This window comes from Callorhinus ursinus, unplaced genomic scaffold (genome assembly GCF_003265705.2).
Source record: "Callorhinus ursinus isolate GAN/ISIS: 27379988/994484 unplaced genomic scaffold, GSC_fseal_2.0 scaffold8, whole genome shotgun sequence".
Lineage (NCBI taxonomy): Eukaryota > Metazoa > Chordata > Mammalia > Carnivora > Otariidae > Callorhinus > Callorhinus ursinus.
Genome location: NW_027397070.1, coordinates 27,430,202 through 27,444,992, shown reverse-complemented (window position 1 = coordinate 27,444,992; position 14,791 = coordinate 27,430,202). Strand labels below are relative to the sequence as shown.

The 14,791-nt window shown below is 37.7% G+C and overlaps 1 protein-coding gene across 4 annotated transcripts in view; it reads left to right on the top strand.

Annotated features, from left to right (window-relative positions):
* TXNDC16 (thioredoxin domain containing 16) overlaps positions 1-14,791 on the top strand; it is a 117,553-nt gene that overhangs the window by 44,702 nt on the left and 58,060 nt on the right. For all 4 annotated transcript variants that reach the window (XR_012378987.1, XM_073895225.1, XM_073895224.1 and 1 more), the window contains 3 exons: positions 128-249; positions 5,355-5,445; positions 8,985-9,135. Coding sequence is in view for 3 of the 4 variants with exons in the window: in XM_073895225.1 (XP_073751326.1) it covers positions 128-249; positions 5,355-5,445; positions 8,985-9,135 (364 nt within the window). In the remaining variant the exon portion in view is untranslated. The remainder of the gene's footprint in view (positions 1-127; positions 250-5,354; positions 5,446-8,984; positions 9,136-14,791) is intronic.

The following is a 14,791-nucleotide window of genomic DNA, read 5'->3' as shown; positions in this document are numbered from 1 at the left end:
TACTACTGATAATTTATTCAAAAGAGTTAAATTTCTCTTTTTGATTAGGTTCTTTAACTTACTGAAAATACATATTAAATAACTACTTATCAGGTTCTTCTACCAATAACATCTCTGTTTATTTCAGTGCTCTTCTTTTTAATGAAGTAAAATATATTACCACTCTGGAAGACCTTCAGAACATAGAAAATGCTCTGAAAGGAAAAGCCAACATTGCATTCTCCTATGTAAGAGCCATTGGAACGCCAGGTATTTAACTTTTCTCTTAATCTTTGTTGTGCCTCTGCACTTGTCTGCGCATGTTGAAGGACTTAAAATAGCATCCTTACCATTAAGTTTTCTTTCTTTAAGCAGACAGCTTAGTAATGTGATTGAACAAAAACCCTGGAGCCAGATTGCCTAGTTAGATGCCCTGCCCCCATGACCTTGCACAACTTACGTAACTTTAGTTTCCTAATCAATAAAATGGTGAAAATAACTATGCCTACTTCTTAGTGTTATTGTGAGGACCAAATGAATTCAAATAATTAAAATAGTTCCTGATGTATAGGAGTGTCCTATAAGCGTCAATTACTATTTTTATTTCCTTATGGTCCTCATGGTACCTGGTATAGTAGTTTACAGTATTTGATAATATTGACTGAATGGCTTTCTGTTTTATTTTAACATTTGCTATTTATGACCTTTTCCTGATTTAAAAAAATATATAATTTTGACAGCATCACCTTGAGTTGTAATATGTACAATTATGTAATTTTGTAGTAAAGAAGTTTATAAACATCTTATGAACAAATTATTGTTATGATTTCAGGACTTTAATTTGTTAATGGTTTTAACTTGATCATGTTACTATAAAAATGTTAAAGATATTTTAAAAATGGTATATGCTCTATGAAATAAATCACTTACTGGAAATCACAATTTTTATAAACATAAAGTTTGGGATATCTGAATGGCTCAGCAATTAAGCATCTGCCTTTGGCTCGTGTCATGATCCCAGAGTCCTGGGATCAAGCTCCACGTTGGGCTCCCTGCTCATCAGAGAGGCTGCTTTTCCCTCTCCCTCTGCTGCTCCCCCTGCTTGTGTTCTCTCTCTGTCTCTCTGTCAAATAAATAAATAAAATCTTTAAAAAAAATAAATAAACATAAAGCTTGATGGCTACATAGCATGCCACAGATTTAATATACTTGTAAAATAATGCTCTACAATTAGCCTGTTTTTGTTTACAGGGTTCTCAAGTTATTGTACATAGTTTGTAATTGTCGTCAATGAGAAGGATGAGCTAGAGAGAGTTTACCTTGCTACAGTGGAACCAGAACTCTTTGATTTGTATTTTAACAGGATCATTCTGACTTTTGTGTTTGGAATAGGCTGGAAGGAGGAATAGTAGAATAAAGAAGGAAAATTAGGAAGTTATTGCAATAAGAGAGGTGAGAGGTGAGATGATGGTGGGTGGCTTGGATCAGGGTGTTAGTTGAGGTGGCAATAAATTTGAACTCAGCCAGTATTTTGGTTGTAGGACTAACTGAATTTGCTGACATATTGGATGTGGAGTGAGAGAGAAATAGTACAGACCAGGGTGGCTCTGGGGTTTTAGCTTGAGTTACTTGAAAGGTGAAATTGCTGATAACTGAGGTGGGGTAGATTGAAAATAGACAGTTTGGAGAGGAAGCTCTGGAATTCACTTTTGGACATCATACTTGTGAAATACCCTGTAGACATCTTTGGAGAGATGTCAGCAAGGTAGTTGGATGCTATGAGTCCGCATTTGATGGTGGAGATACAGACTAGGGCTATAAATTTGGGAGATAAAGCTGTGAGACCAGAAGAGATCACAAAGTGAATGATGCTAGATGGGAAAGAAAAGACTGAACTGTTCAGATCTGTCAACATTTACAGGTCACGGAAGTGAGATGGAATAAAGAGACAGAAGGAATGGACTGTGTGGTAGGAATGTCCTGTAAGCAAAGTGAAGATAGGGTTTTAAGGAAGAGATAGGAACGATTGTGTCAAATGATGCTGAAAGGTTAATTAGGATAAGAGCTGCCAGTTGGCCTAATTATGCTTAGCACTATGGAATTTGTTGGTGACCTTGACAAGCACAGTTTCTATAAAGTGGGGTAAATGCCTGATAGGGGTATAAGAGACTAGGTAGAGAGCAACTGGAGACTGTGGATATGGAGACTCATTAGAGAAATTTTGCTGTTAAGGGAAGGAGGAAAATGGGGCTGTGACTGGAAGAGTATGTAGGTCAAATGAAGAATTTCTTAAGTATATTTGTATGTTGACGAGAAAGATCCAGTAGAAAGCAGAAACTATAGCATGGAGGAAAAAGCAGGGAGAATTATTGGAACAACATCTTTGAGTCAACAAGAAGGGATGAAATCTAGTGAATGAGGGGAGGTGTGGTTCTGGGAGCACAGAAAATTCATCTATGGTAAATGGAGGGAAGACAGAATGTGAACATCAGTTTTGTTAAGTGGGCAGATAAATATGCTTGTGGAAGTTTTTTTGGTTTTGCTTTTGTAATTGGCTATGTTTTCTCAGTGAAATAAAAATAAAATCATCAGATAGTTTGAAGAGAGAAGAGATGAAATAGTTGTTTTAGAAGGCCTGAAAATAAAGAATGGTTGGGGCGTCTGGATGGCTCAGACTTGTTAAGTGTCTGACTCTTGATTTCAGCTCAGGTCATGGTCTCAGGGTCCTGAGATTGAGGCACTGTGTGGAGCTCCATGAGTGGGGAGTCTGCTTAAGATTTTCTCTCTCTCCCCCTCCCTCTGCCCCATGTCCCCAGCTTGTGCTCTCTCTCTCAAATAAATAAATAAAATCTTAAAAAAAAAAGAATGGTTGCCAGGCAGCAATAATATTTGATATCAGTAATCTAAAGTGAGATCATGGGGTGCCTGGGTGGCCCAGTAGGTTAAGTGTCGGACTCTTGATTTTGGCTCAGGTCATGATCTCAGGGTGGTGGGATCGTGCCCTGTGTAAGTGAGGAATCTGCTTATGATCCTCTCCCTCTGCCCTTTCCCCTGCTTGTGTTCTCTCTCTCTCTCTCTCAAATAAATAAATAAATGAATAAATAAAATCTTTAAAAAATATGTAAAGTGAGCTCATTAGTGTGGTGATGCTAATGGCTTTTTGTTTTTTTTCCCCTCCAGCCATGTTTACTTAGTACAGAGTAAGCAGAGTATCTGACTTAACCTGGATTGCATTTTAGCCAGATAGGGGAGTGATTATAAAGATCATGGAATGTAAGCTGGGCTAAGAAGGAAGAGAAAACTGAAGGAGTGGAGGACAGTGAAAACGATAAAACTGTAGTTCCTGGGGGATTATGTGCTAGACAGAGTGACCTGGACATGGAAGGGTGGGTGTGTTTATGGAAGGAAGGGGTTGGGGGAATGCTAGACTTTGAGATTTTGGAGGGGTTTGCAAGTGATTGGTAAATTATAAGGTCTGGTGTGGGACCATAGCAGCGGGTGGTTAAGGTAGACTTGAAGAGAGATCACTGGAGTCTCTAGAGAGGACCAAAGACTGAGAGGCCAGGATTGGCAAGTATCATCTATGAGGATAATAAAATCACCAAGGATTATGAGGAAACAGTATTGGAGAGAATGACAATGTGACAGAAGCTAAATTATTTTTGTGGAATGAGGGGGCTTGTTTCTGGCTGGGGTGGTAGATGACTCCAAGGCAGAACCGTGAGTGGAATACTCTGATGACACTTGACTCGCGTGGTGGAAGATTCAGTGGGGGAGAGGAAGATGACTGCCTAAAATGGCAGTGAGGAGAACAGGGAAAATAAAATCAAATGGAAAGGAAGAAATGCTTCAAGTAAATAGTTTGAGAAAATTTCCCAGGACTAAAGGATTTGAGCTTCCGAATTGAAAGGGCTCACTGAATCCCAGCATAATGGATGAATGTAGAGCCACACCAAAGCATCTCATTTTGTAGGTACAGAATATTGGGAACAAACACTGTTCTAAAAGCTTCCAGAAAGAAAGAAAGAAAGAGTATACAGTTAAAGGATCAAGAATCAGAATCGCATTGGACTTCTCAGTTGCAGCCCTAGACACTGAAGAAAATGGAGCAACGCTTTCAGAATTCTCAGGGGAAATGAACGTAGAATTCAATATGCAGACAACTACAATTAGTTACAGTATAGAATAAAGACACTTTCAGAAGCGTAAGGTCACAAAATATGTGTATTTCATATATCCTCTCACAAGAAGGTGCTAGAGAATGGGAGCAAGGGAGCAAATCAGTCAAGAGGATGTGGATAACAGGCCAAAGGACCCAATATAGGAGAAAGAGTAAGAGAATTTCCAGGATGGTGATGAAGTGAGTAGTGAGTTCCCAAGATAGAAGCTGTGCAGCAGGCCCATTCGCAGGAGTCCGTAATGCAGCAAGTCAGTAGGCTCTGCAGAAATGTCTCCAAGAAGAGGGAACTGCTAGTGTGCTGATCTATTTGAAGTATTGAGAACATTAGCCAGTAGTGGAAGAATTTAGAAATAAATTAGAAATAAATTTAAACAAATTAAAAAGTTATAACTGGTGAAAAAGTTGCTCAAAAAAGGAGAAATGTTCCTTTTGCATTCTATGGCTCACTTGTAAATAGTATATACTGAGTTATGACAATGTAAATACAGATAATTGAGCTAATAAAAATTAGAACTATATTGGGATCATTGAGGGGATAGAAGTGTGCATGTTTGTGGAGTGAAGTTTCGGGAAAGAGCTAAGTTGTCATCTGCCATAGTGGGAAGTCAATAGGTAATATTAATAACACTTTAAAAAGCAGGAAATAAGAGTGTAAGAATATCATTTAAAGACTTGGAGGTAAATACCAAAAGAAACAGTAAAAGAATTGAAAGCAGCTGTCCCTTGGGAATTGGAAATGGGGTGGAGGTGGGTGGGGGGGGAGAAATTGTTGTTTTTCTTAATGTTTTGTAGAATTGTTTCTTTTTAAACTATGTATAAGAATAAGTGATTAAAAGAAAACCAAGCCAGAAACAATACACAGGCATATATATAGATAAAATATAACATACAAAAATTGGATGGTGGATGCATAGTCTCTGTAGAGACTCTCCCCTACTACGAGGAAGAAACTGCCACAGATTTGTCATATGTTATATTCTCAAGTATAACTCATTTCTGTTTCCTGTTAACTCTTCTCTTTCCTTGAATAGAAAAGACTTTTCGTAATTTCTTTAACTGCCTGCATTTTCCCAACTGGGATCCCTACCAGGAATTTTTCTTTATAACAGAGCCTAAAACAGTGTAGGGCAATATTCAGAAGAGAGTCACACAAACTAACTTCTTGTGTCTCCCAACTGTCTTGTCTCCTCTTCAGAGCACAGAGCAGTCATGGAAGCTGCTTTTGTGTATGGGACTACGTACCAGTTTGTCCTAACCACGGAAACTGCCCTTTTGGAAAGTATTGGGTATGTACAAGAGGCATATGTCAACAATTTTAAGTTTGCTTCTTTCACATTACTTATTCAACATCTCCATCAGACTCTCACATCATGGACTCACCCGAGAGGAATTGTAAGCAGATGGGAATATATAAATGAAACTGGAAATCCCCTTTATTATTATTGTCTGCCATTCTACAGTCTGAAAATGAATTTAAATATGCAGAGATGATGTTAGGCTAAGGTGAATAAAGACAATATGGATAAGCACAATATATGATCCCATGAGTGGCCAAGTGTATTTTAGGAATAGATCTCCCACAGTGATCAGATAGGTGATAAAATAGCTTTCATAACTAAGCTCCAGAAGTTCTTCCTGAGAGTTCTGTAAGTTACTTTGTTAGGCTAGTCTTAAATGTACTTAAGTATGGTTTTTGAGCAGAATGTTTTAAATGTTTATTTTTCTTGTCTAGTTTCTAGCTTCCAATTTCAGGTAGAGGCCTTCTTTTGACTTTTTGCCTGGGCAACCTAGGGTTGAAGTTTTTCTTTCCTTTGGTACTTATAGAACACAGGGAATAACCAGTGTATATTTTAAAGACTTTGCCTCAAAATGCTCTTCAGGAAAATTAATACAAAGCAAGGCAAAATGGTGATGTGTGACTTTTTTATACCATGCAAGAGCTTGTTTGTTTGTTTTTTTAAAGGTTTTATTTATTCATTTATCAGAAGGAGAGAGGGAGAGTGAGCACAAGCAGGGGGAGAGGCAGAGGGAGAGAGAGAAGCAGACTCCCCGTTGAGCGTTCCTTTTCTCATTCATCTCTTCTGATTGAACTGTCATTCTGCTGATTCCCTCATTAGTGAATTAAAGAAAACTTTGATGTATGATTACTGTTTGTATAAAAATTAATATTTTTAACAATTTGGGACTTCTGCTGACAGTACCGCAAAGCTTTGCTATAAGTCACCGAGTCTCAAGATATATGATAAGCAGTGGTTTAGCCAGCTGCTTTGCTACTCCCAATGTAGACTGCCAGTTTCCCATCCCAGAATGGGGGAAGCCTGATTATTCTCATCTTATGGCAATTCTAGGGTAGCCCCGCAGTTTTGCTGACGGTCAATTGTTTGTACTTTTTTTCATGTACTTATTTTTCAGGTGATGAATAGTTGCAAATAAAGGTGACATGCTTAAAACACAGAAGAGTATTTATTTATTAGCAAGACGTAGGTCCTATCATTTACAAAATCTGTTCAGCAAGCTATACTGTATACATAGCATATTCTGATCTATGGCTAAACATGGTAATGTTCTGGAAGGGTTTTTGCTTTCCCCTATTTTTAAAATGAGAATTTTAAAATGTCCAGTTACTCTTTATTTTTGGTATACTTTTGAGTATTTGATACATTCATTGGATATGTTTCAGTACTCATTTATTCATGGATAGCAAGATGGTAAGGAGTCATACCTAGACCTGATATGACAGGGAGGGACTGCGCATTCAGAGTACTCTAATCCTATGGCATGACTTCTGGATGAAGTAGTTGGCTAGGACTTTGGGTTGTCTTCTAATGGAGGAGAGGTGAATGCATTTTTTCTTTCATTTGTTCATTCTTTTATTTAACAAGTATTTCTTGAATGCCCTCTATGTGCTAGGCACTATTCCAGTTGCTGGGGCTGTGACACTGGATAAAGTCTAGTATATTAATCATTACATCATGTTGGGCCTGAATTTGTTTGAAATTATATGTTGGTTAAGGAGGGTGTATAGGATAGGTAGTAGAAGAGGTGGTGTGCCATGGGGACACCAGTGCTTTCTATGACCTCCCCATACTCCCCTCTTAAAGAATCTGTGTATAGGCCAAGGATGTTACCCCCTCACCCCATACATATTACCGTCAGTCAGATCAGAGGTGGCCACCCGATCTGGGGTCAACCAGCCCACTGGCTTACCTGAGCAAATGAGATGCCCTCTCTCAGGAACTTGGAATTGGGCATGGAGGAATGGGATTATACAGTGTTTTGGCTCTCTTGCTCATAGGAATATTTTGGCCATGTAAAAGTAAAGCAGAGAGAGTTATCTTTATAAAGAGAGTTGGGAGCTGAAAAGTATTAATGGCAAAATGAAGGTCCCTTGAACTCTTGCTGTTCAGATCTATACATTTATTCTTTGATCTAATTACTTGAATTTTCCTTGTGTTCTGTGATATGTAGTTCTACACTTCCAGTAAGCCCCCCCTCCCCACCTTTTTGGTTTCTGTTACCTACAACCAATGATCTCTGGTTAAATTACTTTCCAAAATTACTTCATTATTTCAGAGGTTATGATATGATGTCCAACCTCAACTGGGTCCTCCTGCTTTCAATACTTTACTTTTAATATATGTGACTATTTCCTTTTAATATATATGACTATATGAGAACCTAGATAGTTCAAAAGATAAATACTTTGAGTTTAAGAGTTCAAAAGTTAAGTACTTTAATTGGGTCTTGACTCTACAGTTCCTTTGTCGGAAGTACCCATTTGTCTTATCTTCTTCGGGAAGTCCTTCTCTCCTTTACTGTTTTTAATCTCTGTGATCTTCTTTTCCCTTTCCTTCTTTCTCCTTTATGACTTGAGGCAGAATGAAATATTTCTTTTTTTCTCATAGTACTTTGCATATTATAGCACTTACAAACTACATTAAAAAAAACTAAATATGTCTCCTTTAATCTAAGCCCCTCAAAGATTTGAGTCATCTTATTCATCTTAGTCTTTTGTATTTGGTACAGGGCCTAACACAGAGTAGACTTTAAGTAATCTTTGACTGATTATTTCTTTAATCATTAAGTCTTATTAGAAATTAGTTTATAATTAAATTTGAAATCAGTGAACCTCAGATCTCAGTTTAAGTGTGTATCCAGAATTAAAATAACATTTTAAAAATAAAAATTTGCAGTATTTTGCCAAACCCTGCTAATGCCATATGGAGATTTTTAAAATGCTATTTTAATTTTGGCAAACCTTACTTACCCACTATAAGTTTATCTTTGAATTCTCATATTGAAGGGATGCCAGACTCAAATTATAAGCCATATTTGCTGAGTTTTGTAATATTTCAGATACAAACTCACAAACTCCCACAAACTGTCACATGGTTTCTATCTTAAGGCATGTTTTGGCTGAAGTTTATTCAAAACAGATTTGAGTTTAAATTAAACCTAGAAAATTTGTGTTACAAGGCTTTATTTAGCATAGCTCTAGAAAAGCAACTACATTCGAAGATGATCTTTGTCCTCAAGGTGACAGCCTTTTATTTAAAAAAAAAAATTGTGTGGACCTGTCCATAACCTAATTTAGAAGCTACCATATCAAAAAGTTTAGGGAAAAAATTGCTTATACATCTCTAAAACTATTTGTGTCTTCTTTTTTTGCTTAGGTCCATTTTGTTTCACTGTTTTAGATTTTTACTACAACAGTAATTCAAAAGCATGACACTTAAAGATATTTGGAACTATGTCTTTCTGGATGGTAGAAAGATAACACATTGAACTTCTTCAAGTGAATCTGTCCCTAATTTTTAATTTGTAGCACTGAGGATATCAAAAATGCACATCTCTACTTTTTTCATTGTAAACAAGTCTTGGATTTGACTGAGCAATGTAGAAGAACACTGATGGAACCACCACTGACTACACTGAATATTCATCGATTTATTAAGACAATGGAAGCACCCCTGCTGGTATGTTTCTTATTTTATTTTATTATTTTTTAAAGATTTTATTTGTTTGCTTTGAGAGAGAGAGAGAGAGAGAGAGCACGCATAAGCAGGGGGAGGGGCAGAGGCACAGGGAGAGAGAGAATCCCAACCAGACTCCACGCTAGCGTGGAGCTCAGTGCTGGGCTTGATCCCATGACCCTGAGATCACGACCTGAGCCAAAACCAAGAGTTGGAGGCTCAACCGACTGAGCCACCCAGGAGCCCTTTATGTTTCTTATTTTAATATATTATTCATATAATTCATACATAAAATTTATTAGGTTTTAACTCGCAGATATGCATTTTAGTTAGATGAACTCTCCCCCCCCTTTTAAAGATTTTATTTATTTGACAGAGAGAGACATAGCAAGAGAGGGAACACAAACATGAGGAGTGGGAGAGGGAGAAGCAGGCTTCCCATTGAGCAGGGAGCCTGATGCGGGGCTCCATCCCAGGACCCCGGGATCATGACCTGAGCCGAAGGCGGACGCTTGATGACTGAGCCACCCAGGTGCCCCTCTTTTTCCCTTTTTTTGGACATAATTCTTTTACTGAGGGGATTTAGGAGTAGTTACTTATTAAAGGTAGAATAGAAGATACACTATTCATGAAATGACATTTTAATGCCTGGAAATATTGTATTGAAATCCAAATACAGCGTTGTGTAAGTGGGAGTAGTTTTAATGAACTGCGGCCACTCCAAGACCACAAAGACCACATCGTGGTTAAGGAAAGACCTCTTTTGTGAATGTTTTGATGACCACTTTAAAAGTTGGTAAACAGTGGGACTATAGTGTTTCTGTGCCCCACTTCCCTTAGCAGTAGCCTGGAAGGATTTTATAGAGACTTAAGTGAGGTGATTGGCAGACCTTTCTCTCTGAAAGTTTGCAGCTTGTCTTGAGCATGTGTAAGACCTTCAGTAGGCCTTCTCACTCAGTATATCCTTTTTAAATAAAAATGGTGCACGTGTATTACAGATGATCCAAACGGTGCTGCAAAGCATAAAGGAAAAAGCTTTTTTAAAGCCATCTAATCCTGTTACTCAGAAATGAACTGTTAGATGACCATCACACCAGTCATGTCTGTGCCCACATGGACACATACAGTGTCTGTGGGTGTGTGGATTAATGGACACATACTGTTACGTGTGCTGCTTTATAGTAAGAAATTTATACTCTTATTTGAATTTAGCAGAGGAAAAAGAAACTGATGTGAAGTGAGGGGTTATGGAAGTTTTGATATGTCACTTGTTCATTTGAGGGCTCTTTAGGAAATATTGTTTTAATATTTCTTGAGTTCTTTATTTTGAGTCAGTTTTTGTTTAGTTGGATCTTGCCTTCAAATATTTTTTTAAAAAAGCAGTATATAAATCTTTTTCCTTTCCTTTCACATGGCATTCTCCCTGGGGAAAATACCCCCTGAATTTGTTTGATCTCCCATTTCAGCGTAGAGCGGAGAGAGAGAGAGAGACCAGCTCACTGTTCAGTTCTTCACCAGCCTCTGTTCTCTCCAGACTCATTTCCTTTTCCCCCAGTACCAAAATATTATTAAGAATTCTCGGGATTTTGGGGCACCTGTGTGGCACCTAAGTGTCTGACTCTTGATTTTGGCTGGGGTCATGATCTCAGGGTTGTGGGACTGAGCTCTGGGTTTGGCTCGTGCTGAGCATGGAGCTTGCTTGGGATTCTCTCTCCCTCTTCCTCTGCCCCTCTTCCACACTGCCCTGCTCATGGGCACTCTCTCTCTAAAAAAAAAAAAAAAAGAAAAGAAAAGAATTGTCAGGATTTTGTCTACTCACCAGTACTGCTTTTGCCACTGGGGGCAGGACTAGAACTCTCCCCAAGCTTTACTAAAAATCTTCAGTTCCTTTTTTGGCTACTACATTCTGGCTTGAAGTCATGTCCCTTTCCTAAAGTTTCTGCTTGTTACTTTTGTTTGGCTGTGTTTTAAAACTATTGTTTGTTTTTTTAAGATAGATAATGACAGGGCAATTCTCCGATATTACTTCATTTTACTATGCATACTTACCAGGAATTATGTAATATTAGTTTTAAAGTTAAAAAACAAAAACTTTGAAGATTTCATAATGACTTGGTATTCAATTAAGTGTGGCTTCCCTTGAAAGCAGGGTATCATGTACACCATTTATATTGTGTCTATGGCAGTGCCAGCCCCTGAAACCTACATTTCAGAAACAACAAGGTGAATGGTACTCCTGGAACTGTGCACTGCAGGTGACCCTGCTCTAAGCCACTGTTCACCCAAAAGGAATATTAATTTGGCAGTCCAAGTCCCTGCTACATTGGAGTTTGTTTTAATACTCTTCACAAAATGATACATCAGCATATTATCACCTAAGCACCTTATTTTCCTTAGACAACTAGGGAACTGGGAAGTAGGATTCAGGCAGAGGTTCCAGAAGCCTGGCTAGAAATGGGGAGGGTAGCATGGAGCCAAGAAAGATCTGAAAAGCAGAACTGAAGATCAGTGCCAGCTTGGAGAGCCAGGCTGAGAATCTAAACCTTGGTGTCAGCCTAGAAAGGCCTGGCAGTCCAAAACCACAGGTTAGTGGATTTGTCCGTACCAGAATAGAGTAAATAAATGGAAAGTACAGAAAAGGGACACAAGCCTTGATGAAAAGTTCCCAGAGACTCTTGGTGGGATGGCTAAGGCTTAACCTTGCAGGAATGGGAAGATGATAAAGGGTTCTGAGCTAGTTTGGTCACTTTTACATTTTGGTACATTAAACATTTGGCTGCATCAGTATTTGAGGTTGTTTTTGTTTTTGGAGAATATACTGGAGGTTAAAGAGCAAAGTAAGGCCAACCATCATGATACAAAACACCTCTTAGAACAAGATTTGATGTACCTGGCTTATGCCTTTTGATGGTATAGTAAGCTAGAAGGGGCTAGAGAGGTCCTGAAAGTTAGTACCTAAATTTAATTACTTACAGGTTCTTACCTATAAGACTTAGTTGTAGTTTACTTTGGGTTAGTGTTTCTTACTCTGTTCTTATTTTCTCACAGCCCCGCTGATGCTCATCTTCCCCTCTCACATTGCTCTTAACCACTCCTTTATTGTCTTCCACATCAATCTATATACAGGCCTTTGGGGTTCAATGATGGTTGGGTTTTGTATGGTTAGTAAGGTGCCTTGTAAACTAGCCTAGGCTCATGGGTCCAGAATCTGAAAGAGTTTGTGTTTTCATTATCTGTAAACATTAATAAAAATATAAACTGGGATTTAGACTTTTTTGTAAACTTTTTGTGTGCCTGATCATTGCAATTTGATGCATTATACTTCACTTCTAAGCATATGAAAATAGGTGCAGTTGGGATTGTGTGTGTGTGTGTGTGTGTGTGTGTGTGTGTGTGAAGTAGGGTGCTTGGACACTTAATTATTGTAGATATATAACACAACTAGTCTTCTTATCAAGTTGGGGGCATATCATTTTAATCCTTACAAACTGAAAATAAATCTTGAGTATATGGAATTTTATTTTGTTTTTTTTAATTTTTTTTTTAAAAAAGATTTTATTTATTTGACAGAGAGAGACAGAGTGAGAGAGGGAACACAAGCAGGGGGAGTGGGAGAGGGAGAAGCAGGCTTCCTGCTGAGCAGGGAGCCCGAATGCGGGGCTCGATCCCAGGATCCTGGGATCATGACCTGAGCTGAAGGCAGACGCTTAACGACTGAGCCACCCAGGTGCCCCGAGCATAGAATTTTAAGTGGGTTTCAATCCTCAATTGATTAAGTGACATTCTGGCAGGTATGGAGTTACTCTAGATGCGTTCTTAAGGTTTCCAACAATGAAAACATGGGAAGATCATTTGGTTATTGTCCTGTTGGCTAATACCAAGGACATTTTTGGATGCTGATGGTTTTTCCTGTATTGGACTCAGTTTATTCTAGTAGTTAGAAAGCTTTATCTGAATACCAAGAGGATTCTTCGTAGTTAGAAAGCTTTATCTGAATACCAAGAGGATTCTTCAAGTGCAAATATCTGATAAAATGTTTAAAAATAGATAAATATGTAATATAATTTATCTGAAAAATTTCATTTTTTGTTTGTACATGAGGATAGCTCTCTGTCTCAGATTCAAGACAGTTGAATTAAATTAAACCTGCTCCTTTCTGTAATTAATTAGAAGGATGCTATTATAGTTTATTCATTTAGCTTCTATTATTCCTTGAAGAATCATGTGGCAGTGTACCATATTATATAGAAGGGTGTTGGCTCTTTGCATTATTGCCTCATTTCCTTTTTTTTATTGTGGCAAAAAATACATAACAAATTTACCCTCTTAATTTGTAAGTGTATAATACAAGTATTTTTAACTCTATGCGCCTTGTTGTACAACAAATCTCTAATAAAACATTTTCATCTCAAATGACTGAAACTCCATACCCATTGAGAAACAACTCCCCATTTCCCTGTCTCTCCAGCCCTGGCAATCATTCTACTTTCTGTTTCTATGAATTTGATTATTTTAGAGACCTCTTATAAGTGGAATCAGGCAGTATTTGTCTTTTGTAATTGGCTTATTTCACTTAACATTATGTCCTCGAGGTTCATCCATGTTGTTGTATTTGTCAGGATTACCTTCTTTTTTTTTTTATGTTGTAAATATTGGCATTTTTTTAGTTTTTATTTAAATTCTAGTTAACATACGGTGTAATATCAGTTTCAGGTGTATAATACAGTGACTCAGCACTTCCATATATCACCCCATGCTCATCACAAGTGCACTCTTTAATTCCCATCACCTATTTCACCCATCCCCCCCACTGACCTCCCTTCTGGAGGATTACCTTCTTTTTAAGACCATATAATATTCCATTATATATATATATATATACATATGTGTGTGTGTATAACATTTATCCATTCATCCAATAATGAGTATTTAGCTGCTTCCACATCTTGGCCATTGTGAATAATGCTGTAATGAATGTGGGTTTGCAAATTATCTCTTTGAGATCCTGTTTTTAATTCTTTTGGATAATGAACTTGCTGGATCATGTGGTAGTTTTGTTTTCAATTTTTTGAGGAACCTTCATACTGTTTTCTATAGTGGCTACATCATTTTATATGCCTTCCAACAGTGTGCAAAAGTTTTTAATCTCTCCACATCCTTGCCAATACTTGTTATTTGTGTCATTATTTTTGTTTTGATATTAGCCATCCTAATGATTTTGATAATGCAATTGTGTTTTTGCTTCGCATATCCCTAATGATCAGTTAAGTTTTTCCTAAGCTTGTTGCCCATTTGTCTATCTTCTTTGGAGAAATGTCTATTCAAATGTCTGTCCTTTGGAGAAATGTCTATTTGCCCTTTTTTAGTTTGTTTATTTTGTTGTTGTAGGAGTTGTTTATTCTGGATATTAACCCCTTATCTGACACATGGTTTGCAGTATTTTTTCCCATTTTGTAGGTTGTCTTTTTACCACTGTTGATTGTTTCTTCCCACAGTGCAGACATGTTTAAGTTTGATGTAGATCCATTTGTCTATTTTGGCTTTTGTTGTCTGTGCCTGTGGTGTCATTTCCAAGAAATCATTTACATTCCATTGTCATGAAGGTTTTCCCCTATGTTTTCTTCTAGGAGTGTTATAGTTTCATTTGGGTCACTAGTCC